The sequence below is a fragment of the Thyridium curvatum genome (genome assembly GCF_004353045.1).
Source record: "Thyridium curvatum strain D216 chromosome Unknown NODE_20_length_475153_cov_84.797782, whole genome shotgun sequence".
NCBI lineage: Eukaryota > Fungi > Ascomycota > Sordariomycetes > Thyridiales > Thyridiaceae > Thyridium > Thyridium curvatum.
Genome location: NW_022156775.1, coordinates 456,301 through 475,153, shown reverse-complemented (window position 1 = coordinate 475,153; position 18,853 = coordinate 456,301). Strand labels below are relative to the sequence as shown.

General features: G+C 57.6%; 3 protein-coding genes across 3 annotated transcripts; 2 read left to right on the top strand and 1 right to left on the bottom strand.

The window, feature by feature from the left end:
• Positions 1-144: 144 nt before the first annotated feature.
• Positions 145-1,332, bottom strand: E0L32_004360 (uncharacterized protein; the record flags this gene model as incomplete). Its single annotated transcript, XM_031138762.1, has 3 exons — positions 145-254; positions 331-1,246; positions 1,303-1,332. The coding sequence occupies 3 exons, from the start codon at positions 1,330-1,332 to the stop codon at positions 145-147; spliced, it is 1,056 nt and encodes a 351-aa protein (XP_030997373.1).
• A 262-nt stretch (positions 1,333-1,594) lies between these two features.
• On the top strand, positions 1,595-6,936 carry E0L32_004359 (uncharacterized protein; the record flags this gene model as incomplete). The annotated part of the gene is made up of 5 exons (XM_031138761.1): positions 1,595-1,611; positions 1,687-4,569; positions 5,000-5,360; positions 6,055-6,618; positions 6,724-6,936. The coding sequence occupies 5 exons, from the start codon at positions 1,595-1,597 to the stop codon at positions 6,934-6,936; spliced, it is 4,038 nt and encodes a 1,345-aa protein (XP_030997372.1).
• A 412-nt stretch (positions 6,937-7,348) lies between these two features.
• Positions 7,349-10,371, top strand: E0L32_004358 (uncharacterized protein; the record flags this gene model as incomplete). Its single annotated transcript, XM_031138760.1, has 2 exons — positions 7,349-9,655; positions 9,724-10,371. 2 exons carry the CDS (start codon positions 7,349-7,351, stop codon positions 10,369-10,371), a joined length of 2,955 nt encoding a protein of 984 aa, XP_030997371.1.
• Positions 10,372-18,853: the final 8,482 nt, after the last annotated feature.

Genomic DNA, 18,853 nt, shown 5'->3' with positions numbered 1-18,853 from the left:
GGGGGGGGGGGGGGGGGGGGACGACTTACCTTGCAGGAAATCTGCGGTCCGCCTTCTCATGCGGGAGTGGATGTATGCCTGGGACGTCGTTAGCGATCGTGTTCAATGCTCGTTGCGTTTCTCGGAGGGGTGAGAGTCCCCGGCTCAACGTACCTTGGATGCCTTGATGTGGTAGTGGAAGTAGTCGCGGAAGGTCTGGATGTGCGAGATGACCTCGGGCATGCGCTGCGGCGTCAGGTGTCGGGGGAAGAGCACTGTTTTACGTTCCCTCGCCATCAGTCATGCTCTGCCAATACGGCAGCAGGCCTGGGCTTCCTCAAAGAAACTCACCAAAGGTGACGTAGCCCATCTCGCCGCCGGCGGGGGCGCCGGCCGCGGCGGACCGCACGCCGGGCACGCCCTGCAGCTCGAGCGGGGGGTCGTGGCGGAAGAGCACCTGGGGCGCGTTCTGGATGGCGCGGCGGCGCGCGTCGACAAACTCCTGGATGAAGACCTTGCCGAAGACGCGGTCCGTCTCCTCGCGGAAGACGGTGCTGAAGATGACGGTCACGCGGTCGTGGCTGGCCTTGACGTAGATGGCCTCCTCCTCGCGGTAGTGCACGGCCATGACCTCGCCGCCCTCGCGGACGCCCTGCGGCGCCTCCTCCGAGGTGTACTTGGAGGCCTCCTCGCGCAGGCGGTAGTGCTCCTCGTAGGCGTGCTCGAAGGGCGCGGCCATGGCGTTGCGCTTGAGCAGGCTGACGGAGCGGACGAGGTCCTCGCGGGCGGACGGGTCGGCGGGCAGGCCGTCGAGGTCGATCTGGATGGAGAAGTCGTAGCCCGGCTCGGGCGGGGAGACGACGAGGCCGCCGTACTCGCGGCGGAGGACCTGCTCGGCGCCGTAGCGGACGAGGTCGGCGTAGCAGCGGATCTGGATGGAGACGAGGATCTTGGACTTGGACTCGGGCGTCGAGATGTGGAATGTCACGCCGTCGAAGTCGGAGACGGTCTGGTCTATGGAGACGGGGGGTGCCCTGGGAAGTTGGGGAGGGTTAGCCATGTTTTGCTGCTCGTGTGTGGGTATGGAGATGGTTGGGAGAGGGGAGGGGATGTGAGGGCGTACCCTGAGAACCTCTCGGTGAGGACCGATTGGATGAGCACATTCTGGTAGTCGAGGAGAAGCATGGCGAGAGGTGAGGTCCCGGGGAGCAGGACCTGTCTTGTCGGAGGGATGTCGTGTGCGAAGGATTGTATCTCGTTGAGAGAGCTGCGATGATGTCGCTGGTTCGGTGGCAGGCGGTGGTGATGGGAGGTGTGTCGTACCTCAGGTAGCTGGGGCTTGGTGGGGCGCATTGAGCCCAGTGCGGGCGGGTTGCTGCTCCCGCTGACGTTGCTTTGGGGCTGGTGTGCAGGTGGTGCCGGTAGCGAATGATTAGTCACCTGACAATACCCCTCTGACACTTGACAAGAACGTGAAAGCGCCCGCCGTGGCTCTTCTTATCTTATCGCACGACGGATGCCCCAAAAAAAAGTTCTAAAGTCGGATTTTGCGCTCCAGCCTCGATTCTCTCCAACTGCGATTGTCGAAGGATAGCAGCAGCTCGAGACCGCCAAGATGGTCAAGTCATATCTGTAAGTTCTAAACAACTTTTCCACTACCTATTAAACCACAGTCTCCCTGATACTGACCAATTTGCAACCTGGCAGAAAATACGAGCACTCCAAGTCCTTCGGTATCGTAACCTCGACCACCTCGAACCTCGTCTGGTCGGCCAAAGAACGGTCCGGGACCGGCGCGGGACAGGCCTACGTTGCCGCAAACGAGGAAGTGCTATGCTGGGACATCAAGAAGGGCGAACTGCTCAGCAGGTGGCGCGATGAGAGGTGCCGCGCGCAGGTCACTGCCATCGCGCAGAGCCAGGTCGACAAGGACGTCTTTGCGGTCGGGTACGACGACGGCAGCATAAGGCTGTGGGATAGCAAGATCTCGACGGCCATTGTCAGCTTCAACGGCCACCGCTCTGCCATTACTGTCCTGGCCTTTGACAGGTCCGGCGTGCGCCTGGCCAGCGGCTCCAAGGACACCGATGTCATCGTCTGGGATCTCGTCGCCGAGACGGGCCAGTTCAAGCTCCGAGGCCACAAGGACCAGGTGACGGGTCTCGAGTTCGTCGAGCCGCAGCCCGAGGTCACCGACGAGGAGTCGGCGCAGGCCATGGTGGTGGACGGAGATGCTTCCGCCGAGGGGTTCCTGCTCACGACGGGCAAGGACTCGTTGATCAAGCTCTGGGACCTGTCGTCGAAGCACTGCATCGAGACGCACGTCTCCCAAACCAATGGAGAGTGCTGGGCTCTGGGTGTATCACCAGACGCCAGCGGCTGCATCACCGCCGGCAATGGCGGAGAGCTCAGAGTGTGGTCACTAGACACTGCTGGCCTTCTGGCCTCTACGCAAAAGGTCGACGTCGCACAGCAGACCCACTTCCTGGAGGCGAGAGGTACGCTGCACAGGCAGGGCAAAGACAGGACGGTCGAGGTCATCTTCCACCCTCGCCTGGATTACTTTGCCGTGCACGGCGTGGAAAAGTCTGTCGAAGTGTGGCGGATGCGGACAGAGGCCGAGATCAAGAAGGCTCTTGCCAGGAAGAGGAGAAGGAGAAGAGAGAAGAACGCCTCCAAAGATGCCAAGGCGAACGGGGACTCCGAGATGCTCGATGGCGAGGAGAAGGAGGACGACGTGTCGCAAGCCGACATCTCTGATGTCTTTGCACAGCACGTCATCGTTAGGACCACTGGCAAGGTCCGGTCTGTAGACTGGGCGCTGGCTCACGGCAACAAAGAGCTCCAGCTGCTTGTCGGCACCACCAACAACCAGCTTGAGCTCTACCATATCACCACAAAGGACAAGGTTGCGAAGGCGAGAAAAGAGGACACTCCTGACTACTCAAGGGCGTTAGGGGTGGAGCTGCCTGGTCACCGGGCAGACATCCGGGCGCTGGCCCTCAGCTCGGATGACCGCATGCTTGCCTCGGCCGCGAACGGCAGCTTGAAGATCTGGAACGTCCGGACGCAAGCCTGCATCAGGACGTTCGAGTGCGGCTACGCGTTGTGCTGCGCATTCCTTCCGGGCGACAAGGTAGTTGTTGTCGGAACCAAGAGCGGCGAGCTCGAGTTGTTTGACGTGGCATCTGCCGCGCTGCTGGAGAGCGTCACCGCTCATGAGGGAGCCATCTGGTCCCTGCAGGTGCACCCGGATGGTCGGTCTGTCGTGACTGGCAGTGCCGACATGACGGCCAAGTTTTGGGACTTTAAGATCGTTCAAGAGGCAGTTCTTGGGACGACGAGGACAACACCCAAATTGAAGCTTGTCCAGACCAAGATCCTCAAGGTCGCAGACGATATCCTCAGCTTGAAGTTCTCGCCGGATGCCAAGCTTCTGGCTGTCTCGTTGCTCGACAGCACGGTCAAGGTGTTCTTTACGGACTCGCTGAAGCTCTACCTGAATCTCTACGGACACAAGCTTCCGGTCCTGAGCATGGACATCTCCTACGACAGCAAGCTCATCATCACCAGCTCGGCAGACAAGAATGTCAAGATCTGGGGCTTGGACTTTGGCGACTGCCACAAGTCGCTCTTTGCCCACCAAGACAGTATTCTTCAGGTCGGGTTCGTCACCCACAACAGCGAAGGTAATGGCCATCACTTCTTCAGCGCCAGCAAGGACAAGTCTATCAAGTACTGGGACGGCGACAAGTTTGAGCAGATCCAGCGCCTAGACGGTCACCACGGTGAGATCTGGGCGCTCGCTATGAGCCATAGCGGTACTTTCTTTGTCAGTGCCAGCCACGACAAGAGCATCCGGGTCTGGGAGGAGACGGATGAGCAGATCTTCCTCGAGGAAGAGAGGGAGAAGGAAATCGAGGAGCTGTACGAAAGTACCCTCACCACATCACTGGAGCAGGATCCAGATGAGGCAGACGAGAACGGAGAGATCGGAGCTGCCAGCAAACAGACGGTAGAGACCTTGATGGCCGGAGAAAGGATCGTCGAGGCTCTCGAGTTGGGCATCGCCGACCTCAACGTCGTCAAGGAGTGGGAGGAGGCCAAGCTGACGCAGCCCAACATCGCCCCGCCGCAGCGCAACCCGCTGTTCATGGCGCTGGGCAACATCAGCGCCGAGCAGCACGTGCTGAACGTGCTGCAGAAGATCAAGGCCTCGGCGCTGCACGACGCGCTGCTGGTGCTGCCGTTCGCCTCGGTGCCCATGCTCTTCACCTTCCTCAACATCTTTGCGCTGCGGTCCATGAACGTGCCGCTGACGTGCCGCATCCTCTTCTTCATGCTCAAGACGCACCACCGGCAGGTCGTGGCGAGCAAGACGATGCGCGGGATGCTCGACGGCATCCGGACGAACCTGCGGGCGGCGCTGAAGCGGCAGAAGGACGAGATGGGGTTCAACATCGCGGCGCTCAAGATTGTGGGCATGCAGGTCGCGGACCAGAGCATCAGGGACTACATTGACGATGCGGAGGCGCAGGGGGCGGAGAGGGAGGACCGCCTCGTGAAGAAGAGGGCGTTTGTGCAGGTCTCGTGAGGAACGAGAGGGAGTGGGAGGAGACATGTGGGATGATATAGAATAATACCCAAAAATGGCATCTCGGAGTTGGATTACATCTACATGCATTTTAACGGTTATGTGACTTGATATGTGTTGTGTCGGAGAGATGCTGTAGCTGCTGAGATGTGCATTTAATTGGCCAATTGTAGTGGCTCCATCAGCGATCATCCTCAAATTCTAGTGGGTTCTCAACTTCATTCTCCGACCTCCCAACGCCTTTTGATCACACGGACACTTGCTAGGAAGTGCGCTCGCATCAGTGCCCTCCGGCATCCCAAATACATCGAGAATGCCTTGAACTTCTCAAATTTGTTTTTATTTCCGTCCGATAACAGCCCGCAAGAGGCACCCGGGCGCAGCGGTGATGGCAGGACGAGATGCTACCTCATCAGCATCGTCCAGCAGCGACGAAATCCACATCTACGCGGAGCTGCTCCCGAACCTGCGCCAGCTGTCCCTGGCCGTGACCTTGCCCTCTCCCGCGGACGGCTCTACCCAGGCGGGCCTGTTGCTCGGCGATGCCGATAGCGACAGCAAGGCTCGCCTGCGCGTCACGCACGGCGACGCGGCCCGTGAGATCGCCCTGCCGGGCAGGCCGTCGCAGCTGGCGCGCCTGTCGCCGCCGCAGAAGGGCAGTCTGTCCCTGGCGTGGCGCGTGCCCCTGGCGCAGCAAGGACGCGGCGCCGGCACCCCCGCTCGTGGTGGTAACAGTAATGATGCGGCGGCGCCGTGGTCGGCGCCGGAGCTGGTGCCGGGTGGCGCGGTGCGGTGCAGGCGGTGCAGAGCGGCGGGGGCGGTAGTGGCCCCGGGCAAGGTAGGGGCGTGGAAGGACCTGCCTAGTGAGAACTGGGCGGAGATGATGGAGTTTTGGCACTGCCATAAGCCGGACCATCATCACGGGCATGGACATGGTCAGGGGGAGACCCATGTGGCGACCTCAGCGGCGGCCACGAACGGCGAGGGGGAGAGGGAAACTGAGGAGCGGCTCGCGGTGAAGAAGGGGTATGGCGCGGCATCGGCCATACGTGCGCAGGCGGGGACTGGGTTCGTGGACTTGATGGGGCTGTTGTTTGCGGAGGAGGACTGTGGAGGGATCACGGTAAGAAAACGTTTTGACTTTTGTCTTACGGGGTATAAAAGAAGGCGGCCAGGCCTCGTGTCTCCCAGCAGACTCTTCAGTGGCCTGGTCACCGATACAAATGCCCCAGAGCAATCGAACTGATGCCTCATCCAAACTGCGGGGAGAGCCGGCACTTCATCTTGTTTCGCAAGAAGCGAGAGAAATGTTGGCGCGTCCTTGCGGGAGGCTTCTAACTCTCGCATTTTCACCGATCTGGCCTAGAGTCTATGGGCGTGTCGGGATTACTCGAGGCACATTCATACCTTTCTTTTAATTGTCATGCTTTTATACGTGTCCATGACACTTGCCAGGCCCGGCGATCTAACAAGAGATTCAGTACTCCCAGACCACCTTTGAAGAAGGGTCAACGGAAAGATCGCAGCTCTCGAGGCAGCCTGACGGCGTGCGCAACCTCAGCGTGTTCTGCTCGTCGTGCCAGACACAGCTAGGCCACTTCAGCTTCCGGACGATGGGCATCACCCTGTTCAAGTGGCGGGTCGACGTCGAGACCAGCTCTACGGTGTCTACGGCCACCCCAGCGGCTTCGCCTACTATCGCTCACTCTCTGTCGGCAAACCTCGTCGCTATGCTGGCGCGGTCTGGGTCGTCCAAATCGTTGATCATGCCTCTGACCTCGGATGGCTCGGCCGCTGCCGGCCCAGAAGCAAAGGCGCTGCACGTGTGGATCCTCAACGCCAACATCGTCTACGCTTCCTCCTCGCGCAGCGGGTCCGTCCCGGCCGTCAAGCTGCTCTACCAGCTCGTCAGCGTCGAGCAGGCGGACAAGATGCTGGAGAGCCTGAACTCGGACGTCCAGGAGGTCAGCCTGCCCGAGGACGCGGTGCGGGAGGTCATTGCCGGGCTGGATGCGAGTAATTGCTTGCTACCGGCCAAGGAGAGGGTATTTAGGGAGTGGCAGGTCGGGCTGTTGGAGAGGTGGGTTGGTCTATGATTCAATGAGTTTTGAGGCCTAGATACCTTATGTATGCCTACAAGATGTAAACAGCCCTGGCAACAAAAGGACAAGGATGGCGTCATCACACTGAGAAGGCGCCGCACTGCAGGTGGTGCTGGTAATAGTCAGTTAGAGATCCTGCAGTCTCTCTTTAATAGAGAATCTGCTTACGCTGAACTCGTTGTCATCGTTCAAGTACCTCCTACCTGGCTTGAGCCCATAAATGGTAGCCCAGATTGCCCTGTCACCTCATACCTAGGTTAATCAGAGTGTGTGGGGAAATTTACCGCCAAACAAGCTCGACCCACCCACTCGCTCAACCAACAACCATCAAGCAACAAACCTCCTCCACCACCACCACCCATCACCTGTTGGGTACTCTCCTTTACAGCGAGTAGTACCTAGTTACTCGATTCAGTGCTGACGCTGGCTGGCAAGTTCCGCTTGTGATGCAGCCCTAACTTTCTTCTCCCTCCGACGACTCTGCCACTTTGCCCAATCGACCTGGAGATTTGACTGCTTTTACGAGGCGTTGGGAGGCTTGCGTATCATCATTGACAGCAGGATCTGTTTCTCCCTTTCCTTCTCGATGCTCTTTGTCTCGTTTTTCATCGAACATCACCCATTTCACACCGGCACCCGTTGAGAGCATGTTCACCTGTCGCCGCTCGTGACCATGGCCCGAGAAGCTCCCGAAGCTACGATATTCTCCGCGACGTATTCGCCGCCACCCGGCCACGGCCACAGCATGGCTGCCGACGTAGTTTCGCTATTCCACGACGACGACAAGCCCGCCCTCTGCGACCGGACCTTGTTCCGCGAGAAGGGGCCTTCCAATACCACGACGACTAGCGGTCTGGACTCGGCCGAGCGCCCTCCGCAAAGCCGGGCGAGCTGCACCATCTCTAGGCTGCTCAAGGGGAAGGAGCGAGAATGGGCTGCTGTTTCTAAGAGGAGCCGGCCACTGACTCTACTCGAGCTTCCCGTCGACGTCCTGCGTCTGGTCGTCAAGGAGGTGCGTTTGGACTCTCCTACTCTCCACTTCACCGCCCCCTCACAGACATCGCTTACGAGCATCGATGCTAACGTCTTTTGGGTACAGGTAACTCATACGAACGACTTGACGGCGCTCGCCCTGACGAATTCGACCCTCTACAACCTCGCCGTTCCCCAGATATACGCCCGCTTCGATATCGTCTGGCCAGACACGCAGACGACAGCCCCCGAGGGCAAGAGCGTCGATGCATTGACATACGGCCTATCAACTCTGTGCCTCGGCAGCACCTTTGCCAAAACTACATATCGTCTGCGGAAACAGGGACTTTTGGATCGTTTTGGACGCGGCGATGTACGGGAGCCAAAGTACGGCGGCGCAGACTACGCCAAATACACGCGCAAGTTCTCGCTCGGAAATGGCCCTCCGGATTGGGTAGCCGAGTACCTGATCACCAAGGAGAGCGGCAAGATGCTGGGGACGCTGGTCGCGATGGCCGTGGCCAAGATGGCCAACCTGGAGGCCTTCATGTGGGACATGCCCACGGGCGTCTTGTCAGACATCTTCATGTCCCTGGCGTCGCTGCCGGACCTTCACCCCAACGGCGAGTGCAAGCTGGACAGGTTATGGATCCGGTGGCACGACAACAATGAGCTTAATATCCCCTCCAGTTCGACGACGAACCTGGTCACGACGGTCCAGCAACAAGCCGTGGTTCCACTAGGAAGCACTCTCACCCCTATCGGCATCCTGCTGCCCAGCAACGCCAGCCATCCGAAGCCGCGGGCCAAGATCCCCTACTCCGAAAGCCACGTCGAGTTTCCGACGTTTAGTGTCGTACCCCCTGTCAGCAGTTTGACAGTATTAGATGTCGATGAGCTGTCCTACCTGGATGAGATGTCTATCCTGATAGAGCGGTCAAAAGACCGGTTGAAGGAGCTCAGGATCGGTGTTTCTGCCAAGGCGATGCACAAGGACTTCGTGCAGACTTGGGACGGTGCCGACCTCGAGCAGATCGATCACGATGCGCGTTGGCCGGGAGAGAGCACAATAGGGGAACGCCGGCTGGGAGGTGTTCTGGGAGTGCTGGTGGGGAGAATATACGACATTCGGCGAAAGGTCAATACTAAACCCAGGGGAACGGTGGCAGCAGATTCCGAAGCTCCGCCATCGGGGACGCACGCTCATGAGCAGACTCATGGCAGTGATGATGGAGCTTCCGACGGCATGACTGACAACGTCGATGGTCACGTCTCCATGCAGCGGACAGCCCTCGACAACCCTGAGAACCAGACCTCGAGACAGTCTGTTGATCTCAAGCAGCTCAAGACACCCAATTCCACACTGAGGAGGACGTCTGAGGATGCAGCCGAGACCACTGGCCGCCGGAGGCTTGAGGGTAAGCTCAGACTTGAGACGCTCGAGATGGAGCGGATCAACTTGTCGATTCAAGTCTGTTGCAAAGCACTCGACTGGACCACGTTGACCAACCTGACCATCCTGGACTGCTCACAGCACGAAAATCTCTGGAAGCTGCTGAGGCGGCACTTTGCCCCCACCCCCATGTCCGGAGGTTATGGTATCTCTACCTCTCCCGCCAAGCATAATCCCAATGCGCCAATGCACTACCACATGGCTCTCAAGCGGATTCATGTAGATGTTACTTCGCCGAGCTTGATCACATTCATCAAGGAGACATTGGCTCCTAATTCACTCGAGGTCTTGTTCCTGCAGGACCGGCGCCGGGCTCCCGGACCACCTCCGGTCAGAATCGAGGCGATATTCAAAGGCGCCCTGAAGCGCCATCGTGGGAGTCTGCAGAAGCTCCTGCTGGATAGCTCTACGAGACCCAACGCGAGCAACGCCGCCGTGCCAGAAAATACCCGCTGGAAGCAGTGGGCTCTGTCGACGCGCGTGCTCCTCTACATCACCAGCGGCCGGATGACTAGCCTACGCGAGCTGTCCGTGTCGCTGTACTATAGAGACTGGGTATGTCATTGCTGTTGTATGGATCTCCAGTGATGCCTTTTGTTCGCTAACATGATATTGATATTAAGCATACTTTCTTGCAACGATTGCCCAATATCCCGCAGCTTAGGTCGCTGCATATTCCGCATATGGCAGAGCACCCCGTCGGTACGTCGGATCCCCGCGACCTCGGCCTCCAGATCTCCAATATCATCACCCTCCGCCCGGAGATCCAGCTCTGCTACGTCGGCATCTTGTCCAAGTGCTTCGAGATCCTGGAGAGCTCTGGCAAAGACGCACAGAGCGGCGCCGTCGGCTTGGACGGCAACGGCGGCGGCGGCGGCGGCGCCCACAGCCACGGGGACGACGGCAACTCCATGGTGGAGATCATCGAGGGCACGGATGCAGAGGAGACTTCCGAGGATGACGATGACGACGATGACGACGACGAAGAAGAAGAAGATGACGACGACGACGACGTGGCGACGGACAGCGACACCGAGGACGCGAATGCGCCGGCGACGGGCCTCAGCGCGGCGGACCCGGGTGTCATGGAGGACCTGGGCCACTCGGGTGACTCGGACGCCGCCGAGTCGGAGGAGGATGATGAGGATGATGACGACAACGATTCCTTTGTCGAGGCCGACCGCTTGGCGAGGCCGAAGCTGCGGCTGAGGGAGATACTCTTTTACGATGACAAGGTTGCGATTTTCAAGGCTCGGCACGGCAGACTTTGAAAGGTGGACTCGGAGAGTGAATCTAGCCAGATGGATGGTCGGTTCATAGACTGAAAGGGAGGTTGAAGGATGTTTGAGAACTGGGATCTATGCATCCCCGGATATGGGAAGCTCGTCCGTTGCTGGTTGCAGCCTTGTGCACAGCATGTTGCTGGGCTTTTTTATTTTTGCAGAGGAGGAACATGATGGCAATGGTAGCGGGTAGTCTACCATTGAGATTTTGAGAGTGTGTACAATCAACCGAAATATACCCCCGAGACATGAGCCTGTCGTACTAGGAGGCAGGCAGGGAAATAGAGAATGCGATGGTTTTCACTACCTTTCCAGAAGGGTTTGCAAGCTGCTCTATTCCTTTGGGTCCAAAGTCTGTAAACAAGCTCCAGCGTTTACTCCGTTGGGAAACTCTTGAAGTTGCGATGGCCTTCATCTCAGAGTGATTGCATGCCTCGAGCCGTCCCGTGGTGACCGGATGTCCCACAGAATCTTCACGACCGCATGCTGGGGGATGGAGGGAGACCAGGACGAGTCTCGGATCAAAGACCTGATACCCAGCTGCCATCTTGTCCTAGACCTGTTAGACCTGCGGGTCGTGAAAGCAACAGTCAGGGCCAACGTCCCCTAGACTGGCTCCGGATCTAGTAAGATCTATACGTAGTGAGGAGAGGGAGTGGTGAGACTCTACTCTACTTCTTTGCCCATGATATCCTGAATCAGCGTTGTTGTTTACGACGGGCTAATCTCCCACCAACTGGCTCCTGGAAAGGGCGGCAGTGCCTGATACATCTTGCCCCCCAGACCTCGGGGAATTACATCAAGAAGCAGGGGGCGGAGGGGGGGCGCGTCGTCTACAGCAGTACACGATCCAGGTGCATCGGTCTCCTCTACAGAGGGTCGAGTCATAGAGTGGAACGCTTTCTCCTCCTCTAGTGAGATGAGACAGTGGTCAGAAGAACAGTCATCGAGCTTCATGCCGTCTTCGTCAAGTGCGCCCTCCCCCCGCCCCCTGATGAAGATCAACCCACAAACTAGCTCTCGCCGTCACAAATGCCCTCTCAGCACCGCCCAAACCGACTCATCGCACCCGCATCAGCCCTTTCATACGAGACCTTGCCTCGTTCACGGTCCAGTCATAACCCCGTTGGGCGTTCCCTTCGCAGGTCATGGTCCGAACCCTCCTCCGGGCCGCAACCACACACTCCCCACCCAAGGTGACAAGCAAAGACCCTCGCAGGTGGCGCCCAGTGCAACCCGATCGCGAAGCCAACCATCTTGGGAAGACGCGGGAGAGTCGTTTAAAGATCTGGTCGTCTGCCCGGGCGTATTACGTGAGCAACGTTAATGGCTAAGACATTCGCTTTATGAGCTGTCCGAGCCCTGGTCAACCCACGATCCCGGAGTGCAACTTATGTGGTGTGGTGCCCCCCTTTCTTCATGTACGGGTCTTGTGTGTCGACGGTGGCTTACGGGGAAACGCTGGCACTCAAAACTGGATTTGGGCATACGATCGGTAGCGACCGGTGTGTGAATCAGTAGCGGGCAGACCGAGGAAGAAAACGTGCAAGTTTCAGGCAAGGTAGGTAGGTAGAGCCGAGAGAGTTAGGTCCTCGACGGGACCATTTTGGGATGACTATTTGTAGAACCAGGCACCAGGGGGTCCTCCTCGCCTTGACTTTGCCTTCCTCTTGCTTCGACCAGGGGGGGAGGGTGTCGTGAATGACTCCCGGCAGACGGCAAAAGACAGGTTATCTATCAACCAACGAGCGAGCTTACTGCTCCTTCGGACACTCTGTCCATGACGGCTGAGATAATCGGCCCACGATCGTCAGCACCCTACTTTCATCGGGGAGGGGGCGCATCTCACCTCGTATGCAAAGGCGATCTCGTTAGACGATGTGTGGCGCCGTAGGTTGCTTCTCGAATGTTTCACGTCGGCCGCTGATACAGCGCTTTCTGATGTGATGTGTGTCCAGAGCGTTGGGTTGCGTTGACTAAGACAAGTGTGTGCCGCATTCTGCATGAGCCACTGTCGAAAATGGTGCTAAATCGGGGCAGTGTGGCTGGATGCGTCATGACGATCAGCTGGGCTGATGTGGAAGCCTACGTGTCCGTACTAATTGCCCCATCGGGCCTCTACATCCTCGACAGCCTCCAAATAACACAGATGACGACGAAAGGCATTCAGCGATTGTCGTGTGCTGGGAGGCCCGATGACCTCCGGCTGTCACGGAGGGTATCCACTCATTTTGGTCCCCGATCCCGATCCGGGCCGGGATGGGGGACGAAGCGAAACTCGCTGAAGGCCCCCCCCAACGCCTGGGAATGAAAAACGAGAGGACGCGTGGGGGGCTTACGTCAAAGCCTTGAGGTCCTCTCACCACTTCCCGGTCTCGGAGATGACATGAAGTCCGAGGTTCTCTTTCTCCAGAGTCTCTGATCGTTTGTCTTACACTCGTACAGGGAGCCCGCGGCTTCCAGGCAAGGAGACACAAGCCGGACGCTCGTCAGAGTCGCTTTAGAGTTCTACAGCCCCTCCTCACACCGCCGGTTCCGGGGATTCCCATGTGGATGCAATGCGACATGGCTGGTTCGTGCTTACGCGGGGTGATCGACGTGCAATGCGTCACGGAGATAACATCATGGCTTGCAGGGCTTTGCAGGTGCGCATGAGGTCAGGTTACGCAGAAGCAGACATGGCTTCCGGGGTTGGGGGCCGGGGAAACACCACTCAGCCTGGTGACGAACACCGCCTCGACCAATAAGAGCCGGGTCACCGTCTCAGACAGGAAATAATGTCAATCAAGAAAATCCTCCGGTCGGGGTCCTTGCAATTGGTGCTCAGACGCCCTCTTCCTTGTCGACAGGGCGGATGAGCCGCCGGCCGTATTGCCGCAATCGAGCTGGGCGCCCGAGGAGGCGCGGGCATCAAGTCGCTTAACTTTACTGTTTTCCCACTGCTGACCCGTTCGAGTAAATGCCCCAATCGAGGCAAGCTCTGGTGCAGGAGAAAGCGACAGCGAGCCGCTCCCACGGTCCTCCCCGCCATGGGATTTTGACGGAATGGCGCTGCCTCTCTGCCGGGGATGTTGCGCAATTCGGAAAACAATCAGACCGCCCAGTGGGATGGAGAAGGTCAGCCAGTTCGTTTTGGCTGGCTGCTATCTTAACGCAGCAACAAGCGGCTTTCTCTCTGCTCTTCTGCCCCGCGATTCTAATACCTATCACTTTTGAGGGCTGGTGCAATGTGCCTCGTCGTTCATCGCATATAAGCCAATGTGTGTACTCCGTAGGCCAGCGTGCCGTGCCGCCCAGGGTGCGTGGCGCAGCGCAGGCTCAGATGGCCCCTTGTTAGTTGTCACCATCGCAGAAGTACCGGTCTGCCGCGCGCGAGCGCAAAACATCTCGCTAGGCAGAAGGATTCTCTGCGCTGTTGGGTGCGTGGCTCTCTCAGGCGGGCCCGGCGTTTTGACAGAACCGTCTGTTGAGGTGGGGAGGATCTGTGATGCGAATGCGACTCACCTTTCAACTGTGGCCGGAGTAGACACCACCCACCACACCCACACACCCACACACCCCTGCCGGCCCATGTCATGGCAGGGTGCGGGAAGGATTTTGCCTCGAAACTTTAGCTTCGCTCGACAGCTGCCGCTGCCAGTGCACATCCGACGCTACCGGCCTTGCCAGCCTTATGGGGTATCAAAGCCTGGGTAGCAGGAGGATTCGACCACGGCGTGCGCTGCCTCGTTTAGGTAAGCAACCCCGGAAGACACGAGAGGGCATATCAACGGAAGGCGACGAAAGTGAACCATGACTCCGGAATCCGTCTGTGAGACCCGTTGTGCGTCCGATCGTTCCGGGGTGGGGTTCGCTGCGTTCCGTTCCGGTGTCATCCTGTCTCTCGGTCTGATAACCCTCTTTGGTGTCGTTCGTCATGCGGTGAGGCGGTGAAAGGTGTGAGACGATATCCATAGTATTTACGCTTGTTCGCATGTCAATTACAGCATCCCGGTCATGCCAGATTGTTAAGCTGGCAAGGAGTTAGCTGCGCTGGGCGGGATACGACCATGATTTGTCACGGATGCCGTCTTGCTCGCTCAACCCACAAGCAAGGGTAAGTGCTGATCGGGGACTTCGGATGGAAATACCTCTAGAACATGACAGCCATGCATGCAGAGCTGACGTCAAGCCCTATGTAGCTTCAACATTGAATGGCATTCTTGCAGAGTCCAAAGCCATTCGATTTGTTCAACAGAACAAGCACATGGCGGAATTGAAATTCTGACAAGCCACCGCCAGATAGCAAGTCTTAGTACAGGTCGTCAGACGACCAGATTCGATCACATTTGCTGCTCACAGGAACAATGTCCACTGATACTGATAGAGCCCAAGATCTGGGCTGGATTGTCACTCAGCGGCAAGGAACCGTGCCGTGAATGACGCGGGCAGGATGCGGCCAGGATCTGTTGCATCACTCCGTCAAATCGATGTGATGTAGTTGCACAGTGCGTGAACAGGTCTTGAGAAGCTGGCGCACCTCATGTAGTATTAGAGCTCTGTTCCTTGCAATGTAGTAGATCTTTCGTCCATGATCACTTTTCCTCTCGTCTTTTTCTCGTCTTTTCGTCGGCATCCGAAAAGATCGCGGCCTTGCCTGTGCAACCCTGGTCGTTTGGGGAACGATAGGGCTGCGCCCGCGCGGATTCCATGTGGGGATTTCTGCACGTCCTTGACGGTTTGGTGTGGTGGAGTGGTTGGGTTAGGTACAAGTAGGCTCGTACGGTAGGTAGCTTAGGTGAGCTCGATGGGGCATCTGCGCCAATAAGCCTCATTCGGAAAATCTCCCGAGCTCGAAGGTCTTCGTCTTGGTTTCAAAATGTGAGCGTGGAGCAGACCGTCGGGCACGTTTGAATCAAGACAAAGTTTCCGGTTGGTCCTTTCGTACCTGCGCCAAGCAAGGCCAAAGACCGCCATGATGCCCTTGTCCTCGGAAGCTTACCCTGCCGGGCTTGGGCTGCCAGCCTTGTACGCTTGCAGAATAGCGATGCTTGAAGTCTTGCTTGTAGTGCACTAGCTTTCCCATAATTGATCATAGTGTCGGTGAAGAGCGTCGATGCCGGGCGATGGTAGCACACACCCGTCGCCGGGCGAAAAGCCGCCACCGGCTTTAATAAATTGCGCCGTGTCTCCGGCTGCCAGGTTGACGGCCGTAAGCGCACGGCCATAAGGGGAGAAGCGGACGGACCAAACAGAGCTCCGCAGCGTTGCAAGAAGGTGCTTATTTCGTGAGATTGTCCATTTCCCAACGAAATGTCTTCGTCAGAGACAAGCTGCACAGTAACCCTACACCATCGGAGCTAGCCTGGATATGTGGTGAATCCGTCCCCCCCCCCCAGGGAGGAGTACCTGGTTAAAGCTTGCCATGTCATCACCATTGGATCAGGGCCAGGGCGGCCGCTTGCTGACAGACCCGAGCGCGCTATGAGTTGGCAGTGTTGTAGGCAGGGCTAGGCCCAGCGCAGAAGAAGCACTTTACTGCTCTGTAAGCCCAGGGCTTGGGCGGCGGTAGACATCAGCATAATCGAGCAATAACCGCATCGTGGCTGTGGATGGCCTGGCTTTTGGCGGTAGCGGCGTAGCTAGTTGGACGGGCTAAATCGGCCGCATTGAACTACGGCACCGTCTGGACAAGCTGCGTGGTAATCTGCGCCGGTGCTAGAGACTGATGATTCTGACAGCTTGGAGAATTTCGCATTTTGGCGAACACCAACGCTCCAAGAGGGCGGGTAGGAGCGGTGGTATAGCCACAAAACAGTGCCTGAGAGGCGCATGTGGTTGTTCGTCCAAGCATGCCCCGGTCAATTGGACAAAATAGGCGCGTGGCCAACCACCGCTGCAAGTCCTGCACCCTGTTCGACCCCAAAGATGACCTGGATGGAGAGTCGTGGCCTTGACTGACTGGCCTGCGTGCAAACCCCGCCGAGGGCTGTGAGAAGATGCAATTGTTGCAAGCGCTGTGCAATGTTGCCTTGCTTTTCCTTAGCATATCATCAGACACACGAGGCCACGGTCGGCGACCCGAGCGAACTGGGAATGACAGGTCGGCGATCTTGTGTCCCCTCGCTGCCGTGTCGCTCACGCACAGTCAATCCATGCTCGCGGATGTGCTCTATTCAAGGGTCGTCCAGTGTGGGGGGTTGCTGACGACACCATCGTCTTTGGGGGCAGAGGCAAACGATCTTGTCGATGCAAAACCTCCGGATAGCATACATGTAATCGCGGATGGGTGTGTTGACTACCGCGGCGGTCAATCGGTACTGGGAAGCCACCGCGAGCGTGATTTGCTACGTAAGCTGCAAACTTGGCAACTTGGTCAGCGGAGCTCCGCCCGGCTGCCAGCGTTTGTCAGAGAAGCTCTGAGAAGTTGAAGAAGCGGCGGTTGCATGCGGCACGGTTGTTTTGGGGGACGCGTATCCTATTTCGAGGCGACATGCCGCCGAGCAAACGAAGTCGCCTGCCCCTCCTCACACCGAAGCTGCGATGCTGTTTGCCAAGTTGGCGGTCTTGTTTTCGGAGACGCCAGGGCACCCGAAGGGACCGAACAGAGACCGACCGACTGTGACTCTGGCGATCTTCCTCGACCAGGCGCAGGATTGCCGCTTAATAATAACGGCGGCGGACATGTACTCGGGCTGTTTGGACAGCAATCAGAGGGTGCTGATGACTCTGGCTAGTCGTGTTTCTGGAGACTCGAAACCAGGCTAGGCAGGGTGCAATGCAAGAGGCACTGCCTGTATTTAATTAGGTAACTTTTTAAACTAGATCGTGGAAGGTACCGAGCTCTGGAGCTGTGCCGTTCTTTGAAGAGGAAGTAGCTAATAAGGTAGGTAGCTACAGACCGCAGGGCAGGTACTACGCGCAGCGCAGTGGAATGTCCTTTCCCTTTTCCAGATCAGATCAAATGGATCACGATCGACCCCAACTCTGAGGGTAATCATCATCGCCATCCTGAAACATTGCTTGTCTGTGACTACATCATCTACCTGCATATGGAAAGTACTTTACATTCACGAGGCGAACGAGCTGCTAAATCCGTGGAGAGACCGGGCCGGGATCAGGGTTACAGAATCATTTCTTACCAAGGCAATTGCAGTGGAGAAGATTCTTTGACATGTTGCAAATCCCGGATGCAAAAAAATCAGACGAACAGCGAACAGCGAGCCAGGGGAAAGCCGGGCGTTCCAGCTGGCATGCACCCACAAGGCAGCGTTGGAATTAACTGCTCAACCATCAACGGTACGCTAACGTCGACGCAGAGTCGATCCGCCACTTGGGGAAAAGCGAGCTTGTTTTGACACTCTCGCTCTCTGCATCGCTTTTCGCCGTCTCGCTCTCTCTCTCGCACTCCCCACAGACGCTAATGCCACCCGCGTCAGAGCTGCTTGTCTCATAGCTAATAGCTAACATGATTGATCAGTCATCTTTACACATGCCCGAGGTCCTTGGGCATCTATTCATTGACCTTGATATCTTGCGAGCATCTCCGCCAAGCTTGGAGAGTTCCACTTGGAGACGTTACGGTTGCACCTTGCAGAGCTTCCCGTCCGGCATCGTCTCCCACGCCGCAAGCAAACACCACCCCCGATCTTCCCAGCCCCTGCCATCAATGTGCCCCTCGATCTGCACGGTTCTTGTGACCAAGCAGGTAGGGTCTGCAGCGACCCTTTGTTTCAATCGCCATTGGGAAAGCAGAACCTATTTCGGCAGCCCGTCGTTTCAAAAATATCATGTTTCCGAGCCAGCCTGTCTGTCTTCGAGAATGGCCCGAGCTTCCTCGGGCCCGACAGCTAGGGCGGTCACACTAATAAGCATGCTTGCAGAGCTTCAACGGTTGTCTCCGACCCGCCCTGTTGTCTCTTACACACCACCTGCCTCACCACACACACCACACCAACAAACCACTCACACCTCGTTCCAGTCCCAGGGACAACGTTGGCCGCGAGAACGTTGGCCTGCTGCATACATAGCCATCTACCCCAGCATCCCGCGCAGATCCAGCCAGGCGTTCCCTACCGAACGAGAAGCCAGCCGTGGTCGCACAACTTTGCACGGTTGTGTCGTACAGTTATTAGTGATCATTTCCTGCATCTTGCTATTTATGCGCGACCTCACCACGTTTCCACGTGCCCTGGGATCCATTCATACACCAGCCATGTTCAAGGCCACTCACTCAGTCAGTCACTCACCCTCCCGAAGCGAAGGACGGACGGTGGCAGGCGGTCTTGATCAAGCAAAGTGGAAATATGGGAAATGTTGCAGCCTACGAAGTACAGTACCCTGTCGATCCGCGCCACACTCTACCGACGACAGAGAGTACCCGCCGGGACCAAGCGTCTGGCGCTTTCGTCGGGCATGTCATGTTCCCCGTCTTCTCTAGCGACCGTCTCTTGCTGGCGACCCGCTACTCAGAGACAAACAGGCCACTCCC